This window comes from Mobula birostris, chromosome 17 (assembly GCF_030028105.1).
Source record: "Mobula birostris isolate sMobBir1 chromosome 17, sMobBir1.hap1, whole genome shotgun sequence".
Classification (NCBI taxonomy): Eukaryota; Metazoa; Chordata; class Chondrichthyes; order Myliobatiformes; family Myliobatidae; genus Mobula; species Mobula birostris.
Genome location: NC_092386.1, coordinates 49,234,068 through 49,261,002, shown reverse-complemented (window position 1 = coordinate 49,261,002; position 26,935 = coordinate 49,234,068). Strand labels below are relative to the sequence as shown.

General features: G+C 39.7%; 1 protein-coding gene across 3 annotated transcripts in view; it reads right to left on the bottom strand.

Annotated features, from left to right (window-relative positions):
- Positions 1 to 4,599: 4,599 nt before the first annotated feature.
- syk (spleen tyrosine kinase) overlaps positions 4,600 to 26,935 on the bottom strand; it is a 131,942-nt gene continuing 109,606 nt past the window's right edge. For all 3 annotated transcript variants that reach the window (XM_072281690.1, XM_072281692.1, XM_072281691.1), the window contains 4 exons: positions 25,661 to 25,850; positions 23,356 to 23,496; positions 13,421 to 13,533; positions 4,600 to 7,086 (listed from right to left, as the gene is read on the bottom strand). In XM_072281690.1, coding sequence (XP_072137791.1) covers positions 7,011 to 7,086; positions 13,421 to 13,533; positions 23,356 to 23,496; positions 25,661 to 25,850 — 520 coding nt within the window. In that variant the 3' untranslated portion in view covers positions 4,600 to 7,010. The remainder of the gene's footprint in view (positions 7,087 to 13,420; positions 13,534 to 23,355; positions 23,497 to 25,660; positions 25,851 to 26,935) is intronic.

Below are 26,935 nucleotides of genomic sequence, written 5' to 3'. Positions count from 1 at the left end.
CTCCTTTGCATTTGTGTAGTTTGCTGTCTTTTGCACATTAGTTGGTTACCTGTTGGGTACGGCCTTTTAGTTATTCTATTATTTCTTGGTTTTACTGCATATGCCCACAAGAAAACAAATCTCATGGTTGTGTATGGTGATATACATGTACTTTGATAATAAACTTATTTTGAACTTTGAATGCCACCAAATTGCCAACATCAGCAATGCATTTTCCAAGTGATCTTCAGTGTCTTTCATTATGTGGAGTCAATTACATTGCTTTGTCTGTTGACTAGTTTGGAACTACTTAATAGAAAGTAACCGATAACTAATACAAACAAAAAAATTAATACCATTAAGACTGAAAACCTAAGGGCAAGTTTATAAAATTAGGCAGTCACTCATTTGCTAAGAATGTTAGTCAGGAATTTGGGTATGAGATATAAGATCGATATAAGATCTATGGAGCAGAATGTTGAGTCCACCTGGGTAGAGATTAAGAATAGTAAAGGGAAAAAAATCACTAGTGGGAGTTGTCCATAGGCCACCTAATAAAAATATTGCAGTGGCAGAGGCGATTAACCAGAAATAACTGAGGCTTGTAAGAATGGAACGACAGTTGTCATGGGGGATGTTAACTTCCACATAGATTGGGTGAATCAGGTTGGTCAAGGAAGTCTTGAGGAGGACTTCATAGAATGCATCAGTGATGGCTTTCTTGAGCAGCATGTTAGTGAATCTTCAAGGGAAAATGCTATCTTAGATCTAGTCCTGTGCAATGAGACAGGTAAGATTAATGATCTTGTAGTCAGGGATCCTCTTGGAAAGAGTGATCATAGTATGATTGAATTTTGCATTCAGATGCAGGATGAAATAGTTAGATCTAAAACTAATGTATTATGCTTGAACAAGGGAGACTACAACAAGATGAGGGAGGAGTTGGCTAATGTGAATTGGGAGCACAGGCTATTTGATAGGACAGTTGAGGAACAGTGGAATACTTTCAAAGAGATTTTTCACAGGGCTCAACAAAAGTATATTCCAGTCAAAAGTAAGGACAGTAAGTGTGGGGAGTGCCAGCCTTGGATAACTAAGGAAATAAAAGATAGTATCAAATTAAAAGCTCATGTGTACAAAGTCGCAAAGAGTAGTGGGAGACTGGAGGATTAGGAAAACTTTAAAAAGCAACTAAGAACAACTAAACAAGAAATAAGGAAAGGGAAGATAGAGTATGAAAGTAAATTAGCACAAAATATAAAAACAGATAGCAATAGTTTTTATAAACATACAAAGTGGAAGAAGCAGGTGGCTAAAGTCAATGTAGGTCCCTTGGAAGACGAGAAGGGAAATTGATATTGGGTGATAAGGAAATGGCTGAGGCATTGAGCGACTACTTTACATCGGTCTTTACAGTGGAGGACACATCTAATATGCCAAAGAAGGATGTTATGGACAAATTGGGAGGTGAGGACCTCGATAAAATCACTGTCACTAATGAGATAGTGATGAGCAAACTAGAGCACCTGAAGGTAGATAAGTCCCCTGGTCCTGATGGGATGCATCCCAGGGTGCTGAGGGAATTGGAGGAGGTTATAGTAGACGTGTTGGTAATCATTTATCAAAATTCTCTAGACTCTGGGTAAGTTCCGGTGGATTGGAAGACAGCAAATGTCACGCCACTTTTTAAAAAAGGATGTAGGCAAAAGACTGGCAACTATAGGCCAGTTAGCTTAACATCTGTAGTCGGGAAAATGCTTGAAGCTGTCATTAAGGAAGAAATAGCAAAACATTTAGAAAGGAGTGGTTCCATCATACAGGTGCAGCATGGATTCAGAAAGGGCAGGTCTTGTTTGACAAACTTATTGGAGTTCTTTGAGGACATAATGAGTACAGTGGATAGAGGAGAACAGGTAGATGTCGTATACTTGGATTTTCAGAAGGCGTTCGATAAAGTGCCGCACAAGAGACTTATAAACAAAGATATAGATGCATAGAGTCGGAGGAAGTGTATTGGTTAACCAATAGAAGGCAGAGAGTTGGTATAAATAGGTGTTTCTCTGGTTGGCAGTCAGTGCTGAATGGGATGCCACAGGGATCAGTGCAGCTGTTTACCATTTACATTGATGATTTGGAAGAGGGGACTGAGTGTAGCGTAGCAAAATTTTCTGATGACACTAAATGAGTGGAAAAGCAAATTGTACAGAGAATGTGGAGAGTTTGCAGAGGGATATAGATAGGTTAAGTGAGTGGGCCAAGGTCTGGCAGATGGAATACAACGTTGGTAAATGCGAGATCATCCACTTTGAAAGGAATAATAGAAGAGCAGATTATTATTTAAATGGTGAAAGGTTGCAGCATGCTGTTGTGCAGAGGGACTTGGGAATGCTTGTTCATGAATAGCAAAAAGTTGGCTTGCAGGTACAACAGGTTATTAAGAAGGCAAATGGAATGTTGGTCTTCATTGCTAGAGGGATTGAATTCAAGAGCAGGGAGGTCATGCTGCAACTATACAGGGTACTGGTGAGGTCGCACCTGGAGTACTGTGTGCATTTCTGGTCTCCATACTTGAGGAAGGATATACTGGCTTTGGAGGCAGTGCAGAGGAGGTTCACCAGGTTGATTCCAGAGATGAAGGGGTTAACCTATGAGGAGAGATTGAGTCAGCTGGGCCTGTACTCTCCGGAATTCAGAAGAATGAAGTGGGATCTTATAGAAACATACAAAATTTTGAAAGGGATACATAAGATAGAAGTTGGAAAGATGTTTCCATTGGTAGGTGAGACTAGAACTAGGGGACATTGCCTCAAGATTCAGGAGAGATTTAGGATGGAGATGAGGAGAAACTGTTTTTCCCAGAGAGTGGTAAATCTGTGGAATTCTCTGCCCAGGGAAGCAGTTGAGGCTTCTTCACTAAATACACTTAAGATGCAGTTAGATAGATTTTAACATAGTAGGGGATTTAAGAGTTATGGGGAAAAGGCAGGTAGATGGAGCTAAGTTTACGGACAGATCAGCCATGATCTTATTGAATGGCAGGGCAAGCTCGATGGGCCAGCTGGCCTACTCCTGCTCCTATTTCTTATGTTCTTATGTCCTTATGTAATTAACATTAATGTTTCATGTTTAAATGATAACTTGGCTCTTCTGTAGACAAGGTGCCAGATTCAATATTCAATGTTTTCCTAAAACATGTCCACGTTTGACATTAATGTCTGTTATGGAATTGATCATTACACTAGGCCCTTTTCCAAGTTTTAAGCTTGTTAAAACTTAGCAAATAATTGATGATGGAGATTAGAAAAGGATACACATGTAAATGATAGGACCTGCTATCATTTTCTTACTGATAACAACCAATGTGGAACAGGGGTATTTATCTGCACTTTATAGAGAAAATAGTGTAATCTGTTAAAGGAGGATTTAACTTTGGATTTGAACTAATCTACTATAATGGGAAAGTCAGAAACAAATAGAGAATTGCTGGAAAAATTCAGCAGGCCAGACAACATCTGTGAAAAGAAAAACTCTCTCTGAAACCCTCCATAGAACTGAAACCTTAACTGAACTGCGGTTAACTGGTTGACCAAAGGTCTCAGAACTGAAATGTTAACTGTTTCTTTAGGATGGTGGTAAATGTTGGTAGCTCAGTTTGAGGCGTTTGATGCTGTATTGTTCGCCGAGTTTGGCAATTGGCTTGCAGACGTTTCCTCACCAGTAGAGGTGACCTTCTCAGTACGCAGTTTTTTGAGTTTCTCTCAGGGACTGCTCCTGTTCGTTTGCTTCGGTCCTGATTGGCTACCACATCAGTTGACCTTTGAATTCTATTGGCTCGCAGTCCTTTGGCTCTTAGGGGCTCAGAGATGGCATTTATTTCGATATGTTTGTTTATGGAGTTATCAGAAGAGTACCATGCTTCTAAAAGTTCTCATGGCTCTTTCAAGTTTGCCTGCGCTAGAAACTTTGTGGCGTCCCAGCTGAAGTGGTGTCCTTCTCAGTTTTCACGTATCTGTTTCTTTTTCCACATACGGTATGTCGCCTGGCGAGCTGAGTGTTTCCAGAATTTTCTGTTGATATTTTATACTTTAATTATAGATCTGACTTGCATAAAGATTTTCTGGATTTGACCCATATTTTGTGGTACAGAAATAGTCCATAAATATTGGTTCACAGAAAGGAAACTGATGCATACTAATGCTCTCTAATTGTGATTAAAATTTACTGGACGTACTCCCTCTGAATTTTGTCTTCTCTTTGATAGTTTTGTCCACATCTTTTAATATACACTTATGGGTGAGAATGAATCAGAGTATGTGGGAATGGCATTACTATTAACTAGCTTTGGGCTGTGGTCATGGTCTTACATTGTACTCTACTTTTAATTTTTTTTTACAATTATGGCCCTTTTGGCTCAGTTTGCAAATTCTTGACAGTACAATTCCATAACTCATGACCACAAAGCAGCAGGTAATTTCAATTGATCCAGGCAGGAGCCAGACTGAAAGAGCTCTATATTTCCATAACCATTAAATTTGTTACCTTACCACTGTACTTATCGGCTTTGATCTTGAACTTCAGACCAACTTTGGTCATGTTAACAGATTCAGTATTATCTCTAGCTTTAAGAAGGCACAACTTTAATGAAAACACTTAGTACATCTTTTCCATCTTTCGTAATTACGCATCACAATGACATAAATTGTAGGAAGGCACGTCATTATTACATTAACTTAATGTCTGCAATTTTGTCTGTGACTGGGACAGAAATCACTTTGTATTGAAGAGAATTCTTCTTTTAGTATCCATGTGATCATCTGTGACTCTCCTGAGCAAGCTTCCTTTATTAGTACTGGGTTTTCTTTCTTGCCTCTCCCATGCCAGGTGGCAAGACACATTGAGTCCCAATGATCTAACCTTCATGAATCTTGAAACATTTGAGCTTGTGTTTTGAAAGCAGAATCTTCCATTTGGTGAGTTATTGGTCAAGTGGATACACAAAAATTTTAGTGATTCAGTATTATCATACAGTAATATTAAGTTGTTTCAATGTGATATTAATGTTAATTACAGGTAGATGCAACCTGCCTGATCTAACAAGGTTGCAGGTAGAATCTCGATATGATAGGCTCTGTTGTATTTTAATTGTAGTCAGATAAACGGATCTCTTATTCAAACTTCAACTAAAAATTTGTAGTTTAAAATGTGATCATGACTTTCACATTCTTAGTTCTCAGTGCATTTTGTGTATATTCCCATCAATTTTAATTTCTGGGCTAAGCTTTGAGTTGCTGGCATGCTGGAAGTCGAAAGTGATGGGGGCAAAACATGCACAGAGGTCTCACACACACACACACAAACATACACGAACACACACAACCGCAGCACACACCCTCAGAAGAGGAATAGTGGGCAGAGTGTGCCGCTTGGACTCACAAATCTGCCTCACCATTCAAGACCATCATGGCTGATCTGCACCAGGTTCATCTTATCTTCTCTGCCAATTCCCCAAGGGCCTCAATTCCCCACTGTTTCAAAACTGTGTCCACCACCTCTTCAAATACTCCTAGAGATCCTGCCGCCGCAGTCCACCCAGGTGTACAGATCTAGAGATGCACCATGCACTGTGTGAAAGAAAATGATATATTTGTTCAGGTTTTCTGACCAACTAGATTGAGTGATAAAGGAAGTATGAGTCAATTTCAACTTGACTATTGAATAGATGTTGAAAACTTGGGGGTTCAAAGTTCCAAATTCAGTAGAAAAATCTGCTCAAGAGGTTAAACAGAGCAGGAAAGGTGACTAATTGCCCCTTCAGCTACATCCTGATGTGTATTTGTTTCTAAGCACCTAATTCTGCCCTTTTAGACAATTCTAGCACATCACTCTTAACATGAGCTCTCCATTCGTCTTGAAGGTTCAACCACCCCACCCCTTCCCCCCTCCCCGGTATTTTTTTCACCTTCTGCATATCCCCATTTCTTCAGCCACCATGGACATTCGCTTCCATAGTTATAGAATGTCACGTCTCTTTCTTATTGGCGTCTTTTGAAAAGTTCTCTATCCATCCATTCATTCACCCAAAACAACACATTCCATGAATAGGGTCTTTCAAGGCAGCAGCCAAAAAGGCTACCATAAATACCATAGTATTTAAAGAGGTAATTGCCTGGCAGTCATTTAGCTCTTTGTATGTGAGTTTCAAGTAGCTTGGAAAATCATTTGGTCCCATAGTTAAACTTACTAACCCATCTTAAGTATCTGTCTGGACACATGACAAATGTATTAAGATGAGAAACTCGGCCCTCCAGTGGTGCTACATATGCAGAGTCTTACACGGTCAGGTTGGATGTAGGAATGGAATGGAAGCAGCTTTTAATACGGTTAACCATTACATTCCTCTGCTTCGGTTTCCAAAACCACGTAATCATGTGACTCATAACTCAAACCACTTGCCTCTTTCTAAATCACAGACAGAAAATTTAAACTGCATTGCTTTGCATATAAATACCTGAATATTTGTTTAATATTTAACTGACTCAAGAGTGACAGTGTTTTGTGCGGCCTTTTACCATGGTAAATATAAATCAAGAAGTACCTTATCATTAAATTTTACGAGTTTTGAATTCTTGGAAACACTAAAGCAGTGCCGATATGGCAAAATTAAACTTAAGCCAACGTTTCTATTGTAAGATCCCTATTACCAATGAAGCTACTGTTCTTTAGAAAAATAGTTGACGGAGGATTCAGCATAGGCTATGTAGGGTCAATTCCTTAAATACCGTGAATGTCACACAACCAGCTGAATGATAAAGGGTAAATTGATAGAATCCTGAAATAAACAGTTTGCTCTTTGAGGTCTTCATCTCCCAGGTGGAAATAAAGCTTTTTGTTCTTTCTACATTTATTTCATATATATTGCATTGAGGCAGTTTCATTTTTATCACTGAGTATAACTTGCTTATAAACAGCATGGCAAATACAAATATTATCAAATTCTATCCAAAGAATCTGCAAGATTCTTATTAAGTATTCTACTCCTTTGAAATGGCGTAGTGGAATTCACGCAGCTTGTGCTCCACAGTAACAAATCCTGGCCGTTCATTTGCTCTGGAGAGACAAAATAGAAATGCAAAATAACTTACAACTTGCAGTAGGTTAACCTAGCAACATAATGCTCACTTTCTTTATATAGCATTCCCAGATGCAGTTTCTCTCCTGCTATTGACAGACTGAATAGATGAGAGATGTTATCAAAATAAAATTCTCAGCAAATTACAACTTCTATCCAGCAGTAAAGGATGAGGCAATCCCAACAATGCAAAACCTTGCTGGATGTCTTCCTGATGCTCCTGCATTTAGCCTAATGTCTCCCTCCTACATTAAAGAAGCTATTTCAACTTCTTTTTGAATAGCATGCATAATGTGAATTTTTAGAAATCAAGAAGCAAAGCTAAAGGTAGGATCTGTATTTGAAATACACTTTGTATACTAAATAAGAACAGAAGCTATTTTTTACCATTTGGAAATGGGTTGGAGAGGTTAATGGATGTCAAAGGACCTGATGTAAATATTGTGAAAAGACTTGCATTAATACAGCACCTTCCACAATCTCAAGGTGTCCTGAGATGCTGTTTAGCCAATGAAGTACTTTTTTGAACTGATCCAGGAAAAATGCCAAAAATCTTTCCTTCTCTAGATTCAATTACTTGTTGTAGTGATGGTGTATGGAAGATTAGAATTATCAAGGGGAGGACTGTCCACTCTTTTCCAAAATTTGCCATAGGATTTTCTATGTACACTTGAAAGGACTTAGATTTCATAGTTCATCTTAAGGTCAGCACCTTTGACAATGCAGCATTTGTTCAGTTTTAGGATAAATTTTGTGCCCAGTTCTCGGGAGTGGGATTTGAACACACAATCTTTAGCCTCATAGAAAACAAATATATTAATGAATCTCTGGTGATCACAGAATGTTGCAAAGCTCCATCAATTGTTTTACTGGTGTCAGAGGGCAATGATCTGGGAGTAGCCGATTACAAGCACGTGAAATCTGATTTTCTTGGTGTCATGTCTTTCACTGCTTTGGTCTTCATCTTTTAGTTACTTCTTAGAGTTATATTGCATGGAGAAAGATCTTTCGGCTCCTATGTGTTCATGCAGATCAAGACGTTCATTCAAGCAAATTCCATTTCCCAGCACTTGGCCTGTATTCCCATGAAACACTTGTTGGCTGTGCACCTGATGACAAGTTTCGAAAATGTACCTACTGTATCTGCCTCAATTACATCCTCTGGCAACTTCTTCCATATATTTACCACACACTGGAAAAGTGGTCTCCTTAGGTTCTTGTTAATCTAACCGTAAAACTATGTCCTCCCGATTTTGTTTCTCCAACCCTGGGGGGACAACGACCACTCACCTTATCAATGTTCTTCATGATTTTGTAAATTTTAATCATCTCTATGAGAGCACCCTCTGAGTCTTCTACATTACAAAGAATAAAAGCTCTAACTTTTCCCTGTAACACACATCAAAGTTGCTGGTGAACGTAGCAGGCCAGGCAGCATCTCTAGGAAGAGGTACAGTCAACGTTTCGGGCTGGGACCCTTCGTCAGGACTAACTGAAGGAAGAGTTAGTAAACTACTAGCTCTTCCTTCAGTTAGTCCTGACGAAAGGTCTCGGCCCGAAACGTCGACTGTACCTCTTCCTAGAGATGCTGCCTGGCCTGCTGCGTTCACCAGCAACTTTGATGTGTGTTGCTTGAATTTCCAACATCTGCAGAGCTCCTCGTGTGAACTTTTCCCTGTAACTCAGTCCTTTGAGTTCTGGCAACATCCTTGTAAATCTCTTTTTCCGCACACTTTCCAGTTTGATCATTGTTTCCAATCACTGATACCAAAACTGAACACAATACTCCAGCTGTGGCCTCACCAATGCTTTGTTACATTGCAACATAACCAAACAGCTTCTATATTCAATGCCAAGGCTGTTGAAGGCCAACATACCAAAAGGTTTTTTAATGCCCTGCCTATCTGAGACTCCCCTTTAAGGAAACTATGCATTTGTACTCCAAAGTCCCTCTGTTCTACATCAGTACCTATATTACTGCCTACATACAAAGTCAGGAACCAAAAGGGCGAGTATGGTGGGACTAATGTTTTGAGTTGAATATATTTCAATGCAAAGAATATTGTAGGGAAGGCGGATGAGCTTGGGGTATGGATCAGCACGTGGAATAATGTCATTGTTGCCATAAGTGGTTACAGGAAGGGCAGGACTGGCAGCTCAATGCTCCAGGGTTCCCTTGTTTTAGATGTGATAGAGTGGGAGGGATTAAAGAGGGAGGAGGACATTACTAGTCAGGGAAAATATCATGGCAGGGTTCAGCCAAGACAGACTGGAGAGCTCATCTAGTGAGGCTTTATGGGTAGACCTGAGATATAAGGAAGGCATGACCACGTTAATGGGAGTATATTATAGACCACCCAAAAGTCCATGGGATTCAGAGGATTTGTAGAGAGATTGCAGACTGTTGTAAGAAACATAAGGTTGTGATTTTAATTTTCCATATATTGACTGGGACTCCCATACTGTAAACGGGCTGGATCTGAAAGAATTTGTTAAGTGCATTCAGGAAAATTTCCTTTACCAGTACATAGAAGTCCTAACTAGAGACAGTGTGATACTAGATTTTCTATTTGGAACTGAGACAGGGCAGGTGACTGGAGTTTGCGTAGAGGATCACTTTGTATCTAGTGATCATAATGCCATTAGCTTCGAGGTAATTATGGGAAAGGATAGGCCTGAGCCTCGGGTTGAGATTCTAAATTGGAGAAAGGCCAATTTTGATGGTATCAGAAAGGAACTGGCAAGTGTGGATTGGGACAGGTTGTTTTCTGACAAAGGTATATTTGGTAAGTGGATGCCTTCAAAAGTGAAATTTTGAGAGTACTGAGTTTGTATGTTCCTGACAGAATAAAAGGCAAGGATAGCAGGTTTAAGGGGACTTTGTATTTTGCAAAACATTGAGGCCCTGATTAAGAAAAAAGAAGGAGGGGCACAGCAGATATAGACAGGCAGATATAAATGAGGTACTCGAGGAGTATAAGAAATGCAAAAGAACACTTAAAAAGGAATTCAGGAGGGCTAAAAGAAGACATGAGGTTGCTTGAGCAGAGAAAGTGAAGGAGAATCCAAAGGCAACTACAGATATATTAAGAGCAAAAGGATAGCAAGGGACAATATTAATCCTCTGGAAGATTAGAGTGTAATTTATGTGTGGAGCTGAAAGAGATGGGGGGAGATCTTAAATGGATTTTTTGCCTCCGTACTTGCTCAGGAGATGAACACAGAGTCTACAGATGTGAGGCAATGCAGCAGCAAGGTCATGGACCATGTGCAGATTACGTAGGAGGATGTGATTGTTCTCTTGAGGCAAATTAGGGTGGATAAGTCTCCAGGGCCTGACAATATGTTCCCTCAGACCTGGTGGAAGGATAGTGCAGAAATTGCAGGGACCCTAGCAGAGATATTTAAAACATCTTCAGCCATGGTGATGTGCCAGAAGATTGGAGGATAGCTAATCTTGTTCCACTGTTTATGAAAGGTAATAAAGCAGGAAATTATAGACCAGTGAGCCTGACATCAGTAGTGGGAAAGTTATTGGATGGTATTCTAAGGGATAGGATACATAGGATAACAAGGGATTGGATGGACAGGACTGATTAGGGATAGTCTACATGGCTTTGTGTGTGGTAAGTCATGTCTAACTAATCTTAGAGTTTTTCGAGTAAGTTACCAGGAAAGTTAATGAAGGCAAGGCAGTGGATGTTGTCGGCATGGACTTTAACAAGATCCCACATGGGAGGTTGGTCAAGAATGTTCAGTCACTTGGCATTCAAGATGAGGTAATAAATTGGATTAGACATTAGCTTCACGTGAGAAGCCAGAGAGTAGTTGTAGATGGTTGCATCTCTGACTGGAGGCCTGTGACTAGTGCAGTGAAGCAGGGATTGGTGCTGGGTCCATTGATGTTTGTCATCTACATCAATGATTTGGATGATATTGTGGTAAACTGGATCAGCAGATTGGTGGATGGCACCAAGACTGGAACTATAGTAGACAGTGAGGAAGGCTATCAAAGCTTGCAGTAGGATTTGGACCAGGCTGGAAAAGTGGGCTGAAAAATGATAGATGGAATTTAATGCAAACAGGTATGAGGTGTTGCACTTTGGGAGGACTAATCAGGTTAGATCTTACACACTGAGGGATATGGGAATACAGATCCATAATTCCTTGTAAGTGGTGTCACAGGTAGATAGGGTCGTAAAGAAATCTTTTGACATATTGGCCTTCATAAATCAATGTACTGAGTACAGGAGTTGGGATGTTATGTTGAAATTATATAACGTGTCAGTGAGGCCTAATTTGGAGTATTGTGTCCAGTTTTGGTCACCTACGTACAGGAAAGGTGTAAATAAGATTGCAAAGAAAATTTTCAAGGATGTTGCCAGACTTGAAGAACTGAGATATATGGAAAGGTTGGTACTTTATTCCCTACCATGTAAAAGATTGCAGGGAGTTTTGATTGAGATATACAAAATTATGAGGGGTATTATGAGGGTAACTACAAGCAGGCTTTTTCCATTGATGTTGGCTGAGATGACAACTAGAGGTCATAGGTTAAGGCTGAAAGGTGAAATGCTAAAGGGGAACATGAGCAGGAACGTCTTCACTCAGAGGGTGATGCGAGTGTGGAACAAGCTGCCAGTGTAAGTGGTGAATGCAGATTCAAATTCAACACATGAGAAATTTGGAAAGGTACATGGATGGGAGGGGTATGGAGGGATATGTTCTGGGTACAGATTAATGGCTTGGCATAAACTACATGAGGTGAATGGCCTGTTTCTGTGTTGTGGTGTTCTGTGGCTATATGACTCCACCTTTCCACTCAGTGTATAAGTTCAACCTTGATTGTCCTTGCAAAGTGTATCACTTTCCACTTAACTGAAGTTAATTCCATTTGCCATTTCTCCGGCCACCTGCACAGCTGATTAAGATGCCACTGCAGTTCTTGATACCCTTCTTTACTGACTATGAAACCACCTATGTTAGTGTCACCTGCAAGCTTCATAACTATTCTTCATATACTCTCATTCAAATCATTAATATTGCTGATGAATAAAAATGGACCCACCAATAATGACTGGCCACAGCATTATTCACAGGCCTCCCGTCTGAGAGGCATCCTTCTGCCATTACACTCCGTTCCCTGCCATCAGACAATTTTATATCCAGTTTGCTAGCTCTCCTTAGATGCCATACGACCTAAACTTCCAGAGTAGCCTGCTATGTGAACTCTTGTTGAAATCTATATTGACTACATCTACTGCCCCTCTCATGAACTATCCTCATCACTTTACAAAAAAACTCTATCAAATTCATAAGATAAGATCTCCCACATACAACATCTTGATGGCTACCCCAAATGAAACAAATGTAAGGATATTTTATCCCTCATAATGCTTTCCAGCAACTTCCTTAATACAGATGTTAAGCAAACAGGTCTAAAATTACCTGGCCCATCCTTGCAGTCCTCCTTAAATAAAGGTACATTTCCTATCCTCCAGTCTTTAGGCGCCTTCCCAAAGGGTAGCGAGATTGCAAGATCTCAGCAAGGGCTCCTGTATTTTCTTCTCTAGCCTCCCATAGTGTTCTTGGATATACAAGTATCTCAGTGAAGGCTCTGCATTTTCTTATCTAGTTTCCCATCACGTTATTTGATATTCCTCAACCAGGCAGGTTGATTTGTTTACTTTCATACACCTCAACACATGCAATACCACTTGCTTTTTCACATGGGAGACAGTAAGGGGAAAGCTGCTCAGGAAATCACTGAAATAATTAACTCTAGGTCTAACAAAGGATAAATTTCTGCCTACATGAACACGACTTCCCTCTATATAGTTTATTTCATAATAACCTGCACTGGGTATTTTGGGTAATAAGCCACTAAGTCACTTTGATCACACAATGAAGTCACTTGGTACATTAATTGTTGTAGCTACAGCTCATCTCGCTGGTATGAACTGAGAAACGCAGCAGGGTACTGCTGAGTCTTTTTAATTTTCCCCTCAGCTTATATTTTTCTGTTCTGGGCCCTTCCCCTTACAAAGTGGGTTATTGATTACTCAATAAATTAATAACCTACTTCTGTAACCCTTAAACTACACCTTAGGTCTGTGCCATGTACAGTAATAACTCTAGAAACTATGGTATATTTTCCTATAAATGGAATCAGAAGATAATGGAAAATCATTTCAAAATTCATAATCAGCAATATCCAAGATAAGCAGAGGGCAGAGGGTGTAAAATAACTCATGTAATGTAGGGCCTCTGTTTTGCTACAGATCCAGCTGAAAAAGGGGGGAAAATACTCACTTGTACGTCCAGCATTCTTGCATCAATTCAAACATTTCAACAGGACATCTGGCTGGTATTTCCAATCGCTGGCCTGCTTCGATCATTTGTACAACTTCTTGGCCCTTCATTCCCTGTGCAGATAAGTTCAGGCTCTTTTAAGACATTTTGCAGTCAAATATAATGAATAATGGACAACATCTTACAGCATTTAATCTTAGATATGCAAAATGGCCATAACATGTGATGCCAGGTAGAGAGTTCATGTTGTATTATTACAGGTCAAAGGTTCACAATCCTGGCTAATCAGCATTTGTGGTATTATTATAAACCCTTCACACCATTACTGGAATGACTTATAAAACCTGGGCTAATTCCCCCTCGCCACCACACCTTTGCTGTCACACACCATTCTCCACATGTTCAGCAAATGATTGGCATGGTGTGCTCGAAGTGCACTACATCTGCCAAGGATTTAGCTTGTTTGAATTTGTTGTTTCAGACCACTTGAACCACAACACAGGCCTTGAGGGCCTTGAGAAAAACTCTTCCCCTTCAGAATCTCTTAAAAATTCTTCCCTTCTCTTTAAAACTATGCTGCCTTATTTCTCAAACACCAATCATCGGGTAAATTTCCCTACCTACTCCTTGTGGCTTATAATTTTATATACCTCTGTTATCAGATCAGTCCTCACCCTCCTTTGCTCCAGCGAAATCAGGGCCAGCCTATGCAATGTCTCCCCATAACTAATGTCCTCTAATTTGGGTGACATCATGGTCAATGTCCACTGCACTCTCTCCAGGGTCATCACATCCTTCCTAAAATGCAGCAATCAATTCGAACACAGTCTAACCAGTTCCAATATAATCTCCCATCATTTATATATCATGCCCTGATCTATCAAGGAAAACATGCCCTCTCCTTTCTTTACCGTCCTATCTACATGTGTTGATACTTTCAGGGAACAATGAACCTCAATCCCAATGTTCTTGTGTTCATCAGCACTACTTAGTGCCCTACTATTTACTGAATGTGGACCCCCCCCCCGCAATGTTTGACTTGCCAAACTGCATAACCTCACACTTGTCTGAGCTAAATTCCATCTGCCAACACTCCACCCATCTTTCCACCTAACCTGTATCCTGCAGTAGCTCCAACCTTTTGTCTCATCTACAAGCTTACTAATACAAAACTCATAAATTTACATCCAAGTCATTAAAATATATCACAAGCAACAAAAGTTCCAGCACTGATCCCTGTAGTACACCACTTGTCACAGAGTTACAATCGGATAAAATACCCTGCCACCATTATCCTCTGCCACCCATCATCAAGCTAATTTAAAATCCAATTAGCCAGCTTGCCTTGGAAATCAAGTTCAAATTTATTGCCATCTGACTCTACATATATACAACCAAAGAAAACAAAGTTCCTCCTAAACATTGGAAACAACGTTCCTCATATACCTAAACCTTCTATACTAACCACTGTGCAGGACCTTGTCAAATGATTCAGGAGGTTCACGTAGATGATGTCTACTAACTTGCCTCCATCAATCTTCTTAGTTGTCCCCTCAAAAAACACAAAACTGGTGAAACATGGGTGTCTCCAATACAAAGCAGTGTTGACTACCCTTGATCAGACCCTGTCTTTCAAAATGTACATAGATCCCATTCCTTCAAATTTTCACCAGTACAGTGGATTCCGGTTATACATCTGACCAATATATTTAGGCCAATTAGGCAGCTGCCCCAAATTAACCAAAGTATCATGGAAATAGTTAAAAAGGTATAAAAAGGACAAATTGCCATTTAACATGGTAAAAAAATTATGCATTTAAATGAAATAAAGATCAAATTGGAACACTACCAATAGTACTGCAGTACTATTAAACTGTGTATTAGTTCCCAACAGTTATGGACAGAGGAGTTCATCCAATGTACGCTGCTGTGTTCTTTTGATTGACTGTAAATGAACAAGATCAGCACAGACAACTAGAGCTGATAATGGACTGCATTTATACAACACTTTCATGACTGCATCCTCCATAGCTTCATTTTCATTGTAACATTCAAGATGGTTCCTGATACCTTCATAGTTCCTAACTTGTTGAAGTAGTGAAATAATTTCATTCTCACTCCAAGCCATCTCTAGCATCTCCAAGACTGAATGCTTGAAACCACAGTGAACAAAACGGTTCTGAATTGTCTTACTGCTTATTTCTCACCAACTGTCAGTGACAAAAATCACTGCTTTTTGAATACAAACACACGCAACTAACACTATTTAAAACCTATTCACTCTAAGCATGGTGTAGTGTCTAACAGCCACACAACATGCACATGACTGAAGCTAGTTCCTGTCCTAATGAAGTGGTGTAGTGTCCCAAATAAACAAAATGAATCCCAGTTATTTTCTCAATTTGTTTTTGTTCTTGAAGTTATCTTAAATAAGCTGCTTCTCCGATTAACCATAAACCACTGTATTTTCCCTATCACTAGCACAAGGATTATTGTGCTGTGGTTATTTGGCTTAACCCTGCTGCCTTTAAACATAGAAATAACCTTGGAACCTTCAGGTAATTATTAATTTCTTTAGTCTTTGCAGATTTTGCTGGATTCTTTTTCCAGGCTGCACAGAAAATTAGCTGATCTGTGGGAAACAGCAGGGATTTGTTAACAATAGATCTTGCTGGTTTATTTTATGAGATCAATACCACGTCGGTTAGAAGACCAACCTGGAAGTTGTATAAATGTACAGTTCAAAAATATGAGCTGCTTCAAAAATGTTAAAGGACACAGAAATAATGTTAATTTTGTGATGTGAGTTGATAATTGATAATTGGAGATGGAACACAGACTGCAAGGGTAAAGGTCATCTTCTGCAGGTGATAAAATATGGTAAAATATGTTCCCCAGGAACAGATGGTGGGGCTTTACGTCCTTCACAATATATATTCTCACTTGCCTGAAGGAGTGGGGAACTGCATGGGAGAAATTAGTTACACTATTGATCCAGACAGCTTCCAGCCAGAAACAAAGATAACTTCAGTGATGCCTGATCTGTGGATTGAAGCTGTTACAGTGTTGGTTTTAATGAGTAATGGTAGCCACCAGAACAGTACCTGGGGGTGGGATGTCTGCAATCTTTCTGATATTTCTCCAGTAAGATTTAGCTTTGCCAACCCAGTTAAGAGATTCCTCACAAAATTCACCACTAATGTAGGATGTTTCTCAGCTCTGCAGAAGACATCACCAACTGATTGTTTACATTGCAACACTTCTGTGTTTTCACTATTTACAATTTTACGTGACAGTTATAATGGTGTGAGAAAGAAAACATTGATACAAAATTATCTTAAAGTAAGGACATTAATAATTAATATTTAACACTACTAAATAATGCTCGATAGTTTCTATATTTGAATAGATAAAACATTGTGGGATTTAGGTAAAGATAATGCCAATCTATTGTCTAAAAATTTTTATTAGACCATTTGAGAACCAGGCAGAGAAACTGACAAAAAAAAATTGAGTATTAGGATGGAGCTCAACTTCCTAGGCTCTTTATACACACTCCGTAAGTATACAAATTCTCAAATAAGGCTGAAGAATTTCCCTTGATTTCAGTTTAGTTTGGGGAGGCAACTCGAAGTCCAACACACTCAAATGAAGCCTGATGTAGAGCCTGGAACCTGGCAGAGTCAGAGGAGTTCCCAGTATGCTGCCTGGCAGACATGTGGGTAGAATAACCACCCCACTGTAAATTTTCCTTAGTGTGTGGATCTGTGGTAGAATCGGGGGTGGGGGGGGCATCGATGGGAAGCTCGGGCCATCAGAGTTCAGAAATCAAATCTGATACCTTCTGCTAGGAACTTATATGTCCTCCTTGTGAACACGAGTTTCCTCCGGTTTCCTCCCACAGGAAGACATAGCGGTTAGTAGATTAATTGCTCAGTGTAAATTGTCCTGTGATTAGGCTAGGGTTAAATAGTTTAGTTGCTGGGTGATGCGGTTTATTAGGCCGGAAGGGCCTGCCCATGCCATACCTCTAAATAAATAAATATATTGGATTAGTGTAACTGTATGCCCGATGATTGGTGTGGACTTGTTCTCTTGAAAGGCTGCTTACGTTTTGTATGACTTCAGACTCTAGAAAGGTAAGTGTACTCGTCTCGCAAATGGTGGGACTCCGATAGGTGCTCATGTTTAGATTATAATCTGGACCCTGTAGACAGTTTTATTTTCTATGTTTAGCATTGCGGGGAATGTAGGAGGTGAAAAGATGCACTTGTGCCAAGCCATGACAACTATAAGGCTTCTGGGAGGCAGAAAGGCCTAATGCCAACCCAGCTCAGCCACTGACACTGTAGGTTAACAGTCACAGAGCACAGAACATAGAAGAATACAGACCAGAAACAGGTCCTTTGGCCCACAATACTTGTGCTGACCAAGAAGACAATTAAAAGACTATTAGAAGACTATTCCCATTTGCCTGCACATGGTCTATGTCCTTGCATTCCCTGGCTGTTCAGGTTTTTATCTAAATTCCTTTCAATTGTTGCTATAGTAATGTCCTACTGGTGTGAACACATCACATTGTCTTTTTGTATCATATGATTTACTGAAGCTAAGAAAGTGGAATGTAATTGAGCAAAATGCATGCATCTTTTATCTAGAGTTGAAAGTAACTATTTTATTGTATTGAATTGTAGAAATGAGTGGACACCCATCAATTGAAGAATACAGTTAAGAAGGGTGTGCTTAATGGGATAGCCTGTGCCTTTGGAATTGATTGGGATTTTTCAATTGAAGATGCTCTTAACTAAAATTTACATTGTAGTCCAAATTAGTGTTTACCCATGAAACTCCTCTTACCCTTTATAGCCATCAACAACAAAAACAACAATGTGCTAGATATTGCCTTTAAGATAACAAAATAATCAATCAAGATGCGACCAAACCTGGAGAAGGCAGCTGACCATAAGCTTGACTAAAAAGCAAAACCTTATTGAACATCTGCTAGGAAGAAAAGGCAGACTGAGAGATAGATAGGGAGACTTCCATTAAACTTCATAAACCTCATTTAAGTCTCATGTTTATCTAGCTTACCCATAACTGTGTTGACACTGCTCATCTTAATCACTGATAATATTCATGAGATCGACACTTGAACTACTCACTAGGTAGAGCTAGCTGGGTCTACAATTTTAAATTTGCTTAGCGATACAGTGCGGAGTAGATCCTTCTGGCCCTTCGAGCCACGCCGCCCAGCAACACCCAACAAACCCTATTAACACTAACCTGATCACAGGACAGTTTACAATGACCAATTAACCTTCCAGGCACTTGTTTAGACTGTGGGAGGAAACGGGAGGACCTGGAAAGCACCCAAGCATTCTGTAGGGAGGATGTACGCAGACTCCTTACAGAACGGCATCAGAACTGAACTCTGAACTCTAGAACAGCCCAAGCTGTAGCAGCATCACGCTAACCACTACACCACCTTTTAAAGTTCTTAGTAGTTCTCTCTTACCCCATAATAGATGTTTATCCTATCATGCTCATTTGCAGTTTTGAAATCCCCTATTAAGTCATTCTTCAATTTCCTGTTCTCTATACAAATAAATTCTTGTCTACTTAATCTATATTGATAGGTATGACATCTTATTTCAGATATAATTACATCTTTTTATAATTATCTATTAAATAATTTAACAAACTCTCCACTGTTTCTAAATCCTTTTTATAATAGGAGACAAGAATTGCTCGTAGATCCTAAGTGCTGTCTAATGAGAATTAATTAGAAATTAAGTAATCTCTACTTTTCAGTTCTGTCTTTCTAGAAATGAAGCATGGTGCTTTGCTTTCTTTACAAATGCCTTACTGACTTGCATTGCTAATCTTAGTGTTGTTTGTGTCCACAACCCCAGATCCATCATGCGCCTCCACTCCATCTACACACGAGTTCAAAGAAAAATGTAGCGTCTTTGCTCTTCCCAGGGCTCAAGGTGTTAGCTTCCAAGAAGTGATTATACAAGTAGGATTGCATTCCCTAGAATGTAACATTTAAAGGTGTTGATTTAGGGTCAATGATTTTTAAAGGTTCATTTATCAAAGCATGTATCCATATTCAACTCTGCATCTTATCCAGGTAGACACGAAACAAAGTAAGACCATGAAAGTCATTCAGGGAAAAACATCAAACCCTCCACCTCCCACGTACAAAAAAGCAAAAAAGGACAGCATCTGATCTGACCCCCCCCCAAACCCCCCCTCCCCCGCACAAAACGGAACAGGAGCATCGACACGCCATCCCACAAAAAATGAGCAGAAAACTATCAGGACATCAACCCCCAAACAACCTTCGCTCACACAACAAAATGGAAAAGGAACGGGGAATTAAATAAAACACAAAATATAAAAACCATAAGCTTGAAAAAGCCCACAGTCCATAAACGCAACATTCCAATCCATGAACTACGATACCATCCTACAATATCACCAATATTCATCGAAAGAAGCAGATAGCCTAGGTTGCAAAAAAACTTTTCTGTGATATCTATCTGAGAGGCCGAAGTTAGAACATCCTTCAAGAGGGTGAACCATCACAAGTTATCAGGCCCCAATGCTATACCGGGCAGGGTACGTTGGAGTGTTCAAAGGCATGTTCATCCTCCCACTGCTGCAGTCAGTGAGAGGGTGAACACCTGCTTCAAACAAGCATCAATCATACCGGTGATCAAGAACAGCAGAGGGAGCTACCTCAGCAACTATCACCTGACAGCACTCATACCTACTGCGATGAAGAGCTTTAAAAAGTTGATCGTGGCTAGAATTAACCCCTTCTTGCTCAAGGACCTAGATCCACTGTAATTTGCCTACCATTACAACAGCTCTACGGCAATGCAATCTCAATGGCTTTCCATTTGACCTTGGACCATCTGGATGTCAGCAATACTTATGTCAGGTTGCTGTTTATTGAATTCAGCTCACGTACAACACTATAATCCTCTCAGGCTTCAAAGTCTGGGCCTCTGTACCTCCCTCTGCAACTGGATCCTTGATGTCCTCATCAGGAGTCCACAGTCCGTGCAGATCAGAAATAACATCTCCTCCCTCGCTGACAATCAACACCAGCGCACCTTAAGGATGTGTGCTTATCCTACTGCTCTACTTTCTCTGCATTCATGACCGTGTGGTTAGGCACAGTTCAAACACCATCTATAAATTCGTCGATGATGCATGTTGTTGGCAGAACGTCAGATGGTGATGAGGAGGTGTACTGGAGTAAGATAGATCAGCTAGTTGAGTGGTGTTGCAACAACTACCCTCCACTCAACATCAGTAAGATAAACAAATTAATTGTGGACTTCAGGAAGGTGAGATCAGGGAACACATACCAGTCCTCTTCAAGGAGTCAGCAGTGGACAGGATAAGCAGCTTCAAGTTCTTGGGTGTCTACATCTCAGAGGATTTATCCTGGGTTAAACACATTGATGCAAACGCAAAGGTCCACCAGAGATTATAGTTCATTGGGAGTTTGAGGAGATTTGGTATTTTAGATTAGATTTTTTAGATTGTGAGAACACTCAGTCCTCGTTTATTGTCATTTAGAAATGCATGCATGCATTAAGAAATGATACAATGTTCCTCCTAAGTGATATCACAGAAAACAGGACAAACCAAAGACTAACCCTGACAGAACCACATAATTATAACATATAGTTACAGCAGTGCAAAACAATACCATAATTTGATGAACAGCAGACCTTGGGCACAGTAAAAAAAAGTCTCAAAGTCTCAATCGACTTCCGAGTCCCTGATAGCAGGCGGCAAAAGGGAGAAACTCCCTGCCATAAACCTTCAGGCACCGACAACTGCCGATGCATTGGAAGCACCCGACAACAGCCGACACTGAGTCCGTCCATCCGAAAACTTCAAGCCTCCGACCAGCCCCTCCGATACAGCCTCCTGAGCGCCATCCTCTGCCGAGTGCCTTCGACCTCGCCCTGGATGCCAAAACAAGCAAAGCCGAGGATTCGGGGCCTTCTCCTCTGGAGATTCTGAACCACACAGTAGCAGCGGCAGCGAAGCGGGCATTTCAGAAGTTTCTCCAGATGTTCCTCCGTACTCTCACGTCTGTCTCCATCAAATCAGAATTGTGCACGGTACCCTACTTGACAGATTACAGATATCATTCACCGGAGAGGCTGTGTGCGCTGCATTGCAGCGCCATCTTCTCCTCCTCCTTAGGTATGTCACCTAAGACTTCAGCAAATTCCTACAAATGCATTGTGGAGAGCACTCTTACTGGTTGCACAACTGCCTGGTATGGAGGCTCTAATTCAGGGGTTCCACATCTGTGGTTCATGAAGCCCTCGGTTAATGGTAAGGCTCCATAGCATAAAAAAGGCTGGGAACCCCTGCTGTAATGCATAAGATCAAAAAAAGCAGTAGAGGGCTGTAGACCCAGCTAGCTCTATCATGGGCACCAGCCTCCTTACCATCAAGGCCATCTTCAAAAGGAGGTGCCTCAAGGAGCTGGCATCTATTATTAAGGACCCTTGCCACCCAACACATGCCATCTTCTCATTACTACCACCAGGGAGGAGCCTGAAGATGCACATTCAATGTAGCTTCTTCACTTCCACCGTCAGATTTATTAACGGTCCATGAACCCATGAAAACTACCTCGCTATTTTGCCCTCTTATTGCACTATTTATTTATTTTTCTATATTTCTTATTATAACATAGTAATTGCTATGTATTGTACTGTACCACTGCTGCAAAATATCAGGATACAACAGGGTCTTTTAAGAGCCTCTTAGATAGGTACATTGAGCTCAGAAGCATAGAGGGTTATGTGCTAGGGAAATTCTAGGCAGTTTCGAGATTAGGTAACATGGTTGGCACAACATAGTGGGCTGAAGGGCCTGTAGTGTGCTGTAGTTTTCTATGTTCTGTGTTCTATTTCACAACATATGTCAGTGATTCTGATTCTCCACAATTGAAGGAGCTGAAGATAATGGGGATTATTACTTAAACTTGAGACCAAGCTATCTTAGCTATATAAAGAACAAGTAAATACCAATAAAGACTGATGTGATGAAGGACTATTTGGGAGCACCAGCCCAGTGGAAGAAGGGAAGTAAAACCTGAGATGTTTAGGTAATTCTTAGCAACTGAAGTGATTTGAATGAGCTGTGTGATTCAATTGACATCAGTAGATTGAATCACTCTTAGCTAAGAGTGAGCTAAACCATTGTGGTCAGAAGATCTCCAAATTGAAACATTGTAAAGGGAACAATGGCGCAGATGTTTCCTGTTTCCTCCCAGTATTATAAGATTCATAGAAGGGGCAAAAAGTGAACATTCTGGAAGATTAGAATAAGGAACATTAGAAATCCAAATAGCAATAACTGTCATGAAGAAGAGGATTCTGAAGTCTCACTCTTGGAATGAACCTGGCCAGTTGCTCCAGAATGGACAATCTCTAGATCTGAATCCATCAGGAAGCTCATAACAGTGTATTAAATCATGGAAGTGTTTAAGTAAGGTCGAATGGTCATTTGCATAGTTGACCAGAGGAGAAAGTTCAACAATATTCAGAGCAAAAGTTTGAAAACAAGGGTTGGCACAAGAAAGGTGCAAGGTCAATTACTAACCTTAAATCTGAGGTTGATATTTTGGTAGTCAAATATACTGATGAATGTTCACACACAATGTCAGTGTATGAGATACAATGAGCCAAATGCTTTACTTTGATTCCTACAATATTCGTGAAGAAAGGCTGATTAACACAATACTGCCAAGTCTGTTTCCTCCTCCATCAGCAACTACAGCAAAGATTTCAATAACATCACAGCAAGCTAGCAGAAGCCTTTGATTTCAGCTGGAGGAGGTGCATAGTTCATGAAACTAACATTGTTTACTACATTAGAACAAAACTTACTTTGTATGGCTTCTGCCCATAGGAAAACGCTTCCCACATCATCACACCAAAGCTCCAGACGTCACTTTTGCTGGAAAACTTGTAGTAGTTAATAGATTCTGGTGCATACCATTTTATTGGCCATTTACCTGTACTTTTGGCCTAAAACAAATGTCAGAAGAACAAGAGAAAGAAACTGGTGATATTGTAGCACTTGACTTCTTAACAAACGTAAAATGCAGTATCATAATAATTATTTAATCGTGTATGTTGGCACATTAGTGCTAACACTAATCTCAGGTAGTGAATAGTCAGTTTACCAGAGTGAGATAAGACATCTGGTTGAGTAGCATCTCAAAAACACCTCTCACTCAACATCAGCTAAATCAAAACGCTGATTGCTGACTTCAGGAAAGTGAAGGAGAATGAAAATGTGCCACTGTACATTGAGGAAACAGCAGTGAGGAGATAGTGCTTTGAATTCCTGGGTGTGAACATATCAGATGACTGGTCCTGGGTCCAGCACAAAGGTGCAATCATAAGGAAAGTGCGCTGGCATCTTTACTTGTTTAGGAGGTTTGATTTTTTTATACCAAACTTCTACAGATGTTCTGTTGAAAGTATCCTGACTGACTGGCCATGGCATTTTTTTTGTAGCTGCCATTGGGCAGGAGATACAGAAGCCACCTGGATCAAGAAGAGCTAAATCCCTTAAACCACTTATTTGGCTCTTAAGCCAAATGGCAAATGCTTACTCATTATGGCTTAGCACATTAGGAACACTTTGACAGTTTGCACCAAAATAGACTTTGTTCTTCTGTTCTAATTATGTTTTCTTGTAAAAATATTGTGTATAAGTTATGTTTAATTATATCTTTCTGGATTATATAATATGATTTTATGTATGATTATACGATACTATGTGCCTAAGGTGCTACTGCAAGTAAGCTTATCATTGCACCTGTGAATTGTGACAAATCTTTTCCATTAATTGGATGGTGCTAGTGAAACTTAGAGATGTTTTGCAGGCAGCAAACATCAAATATACTTTTTCTGGAGTACGATTGCCACAATCAGCCTGTAATTTCTATTTGGGAGTTGTGCTTTTGAACTGTCTGTATACCCGATGTTTTCACGGCGTTCTGAATGATTCAACAAACTGGACTCTCGAGAATGCAGGTACGGCCACAGTGGCCATTGCTGGATTGGACTCAGGGCCAGTTTGAAGTGGCAAGAGTGAATAAATAAATTGATGTTTAGCTGATTTAAGTACTGAGCCAGATTAAAATATTAAGGTGTTGAGGCCAAGGGAAAAGGAGGAGCATAGCGAAGAAGCTCCTGGACTGGCTTCACTATCTTCCATGCAGCTATCAGGCTCCTGGACCGGCTGCAGCATTGAACTGACTCTGTAGCTGTGGAATCACTTTCAGAACTCTGTGCTTTATGTTTGTGTATTACTTATCTACTGTTTTCACTGTTTGCATGATTTGTTCCTTTTTTTGCACATTGGATGTTTGATCGTCTTTGTTGTGTAGGTTTTTTTTCATGGATTCTGTTGTTTTTTTTGTGGCTGTCCGCAAGAAGACAAAACTCGAGGTTGTATATAGTATATATAAATGTACTTTGAACTGTGAACTTTGAACTTTGCATGTAAAGAAGAACAAACTGCGCCAAAGAAACGTTCTGCAAGTTGGGCATGTAACACCAGGAAGAAAGTCACAAGGAGAAAAACTGTGAAGTATATATTATTGTCATGAATAAACTGCAACTATTCGAAATAAACATTCATTTTAAATATTTAAAACACAATTTTGGTGCTTCATTATAAGCAGGGCAATTATGTTCCAAATTCTTCTGAAAGATTTAGCTTAAAACATTCATGTAAAGACAGCTGAAAGCTTGTCATTAATGCTGATTGTGGGGAGGCTGATGAATGATATGGGGAGAGGAAGGAGTAATGAGGTGCTAATGGTGAGTGAAAAGACAGTGAGGTGTGAAAATGAATGCCCAGACAGACTGCTCAATAATACAATAGGGTGGGACACAATTATGAAGAAGTCACAAAGATAAACTCAGAATATTAAATAGAGATCTAAATATCCTGTAGATTGGTATCATTTTGTGTTTTAAAAGATGACTGATTCAAGTTAATTATGCAAATGAGAGGCACTTCAGAGTTTGCAGATGATAAAGGCTTTCATTAAGAGGTGGATGAATAGATATTCCAGTTATAATCCATCATTAATTACTTAGTTTGCAACATGGGAAATTTATGATTGAAATCCAAGATATACTGAGGTCAATAAAGGGCATTTTTACGACTTACCTTGTAGTAATTCTCCTCAGAGTTTATGGCTTTTGACAGACCAAAGTCGCTGATTTTAGCATAATGCTGAGTTACAAGGAGAACATTCCTTGCCGCTAAATCTCGGTGCACGTAATTTTTCTCTTCTAAGTACTTCATGCCCATGGACACCTGATGCACCAATTCAACTATGTTGTTAATGCTAACGTCTCTGAAAATAAAGGACATTTTAATTCAATTATTATCTGGGGAAGTTAAAATGAATGATCAATAATTATAAGTATCGCAGCATACAGATTATCTATTCTTATAGATACTTTCTATTGTCTTATCTCCCTTTTACTTAGATCAGCAAGGTTGAAGTGTATACATGAATGGGATTTAGTGGATGATGGACATGGTGGAGAGCATTGGAATGATTGTGTAGGGAGGTGACAAGGTCATGGATGGAATAATGACACCACTGAAGGTAACATTACCCCAACTAGAATGGAAAGCTTAGAGTTGGTTGCTTGGCTTTGAGATAAGTTGAAGCTTAGATGCTTTTGCCCTGTGCCAGCAACCTGGATGAAATGGTGCCTTGGAAAAAGAGTTTGTTAACGATGGTCAAAATTCCTTGTTTGACTGGAGGAAATCAGATCTCATCTAACACTAGATATTGTACAAACCAGTGCAAACTGTTGCAAAATAATGATAACTTTTAATCCTATAGCCATCTACATAAGGAATGCTGCCTATAGCAACTACCAGTTGTAATTAAAATTAACAATGGGAATTTGAACTTCTCTTATTAATGGACAGAATGTGTCTACAATACGCTTGCATGTTACACAAAGTCCAAGTAAACAGGAGCTGATTTATTGTTATATAACACTAAATCATTATTCAGATTTGTTCATCAACAATTGATTCTCTTCTGTTCTCTACATGAAACAACCAGACAGTTCTACAGAAGACTTATCAGAATGGCTGATTCTTTAGAATCAGTAGTTACAAGTTATGCTAAGTGCTGCTTCTAATATATTAAAAAGCCTGCTGGGTTAATAGTTAACAAGGTGTTAATTGTTTCTGGCTATTTAGTAACATAACCCCTTTAAAATGCAGTTTGACATTTGGCAATCAATTCATTTGGGTGCAGAAGCAAAGTAAACAAAATTAATAATTATAAATCTTTTGTTGCAATTCAAAAACTTATTTAGTACATAGACAAAATGACAATAAGTATTTTTTGGCCTACTTGAATATGTGACTGAAAGCCTTCAAATTTGCGGCCTTTGAAGACCTAATTGATTTGTT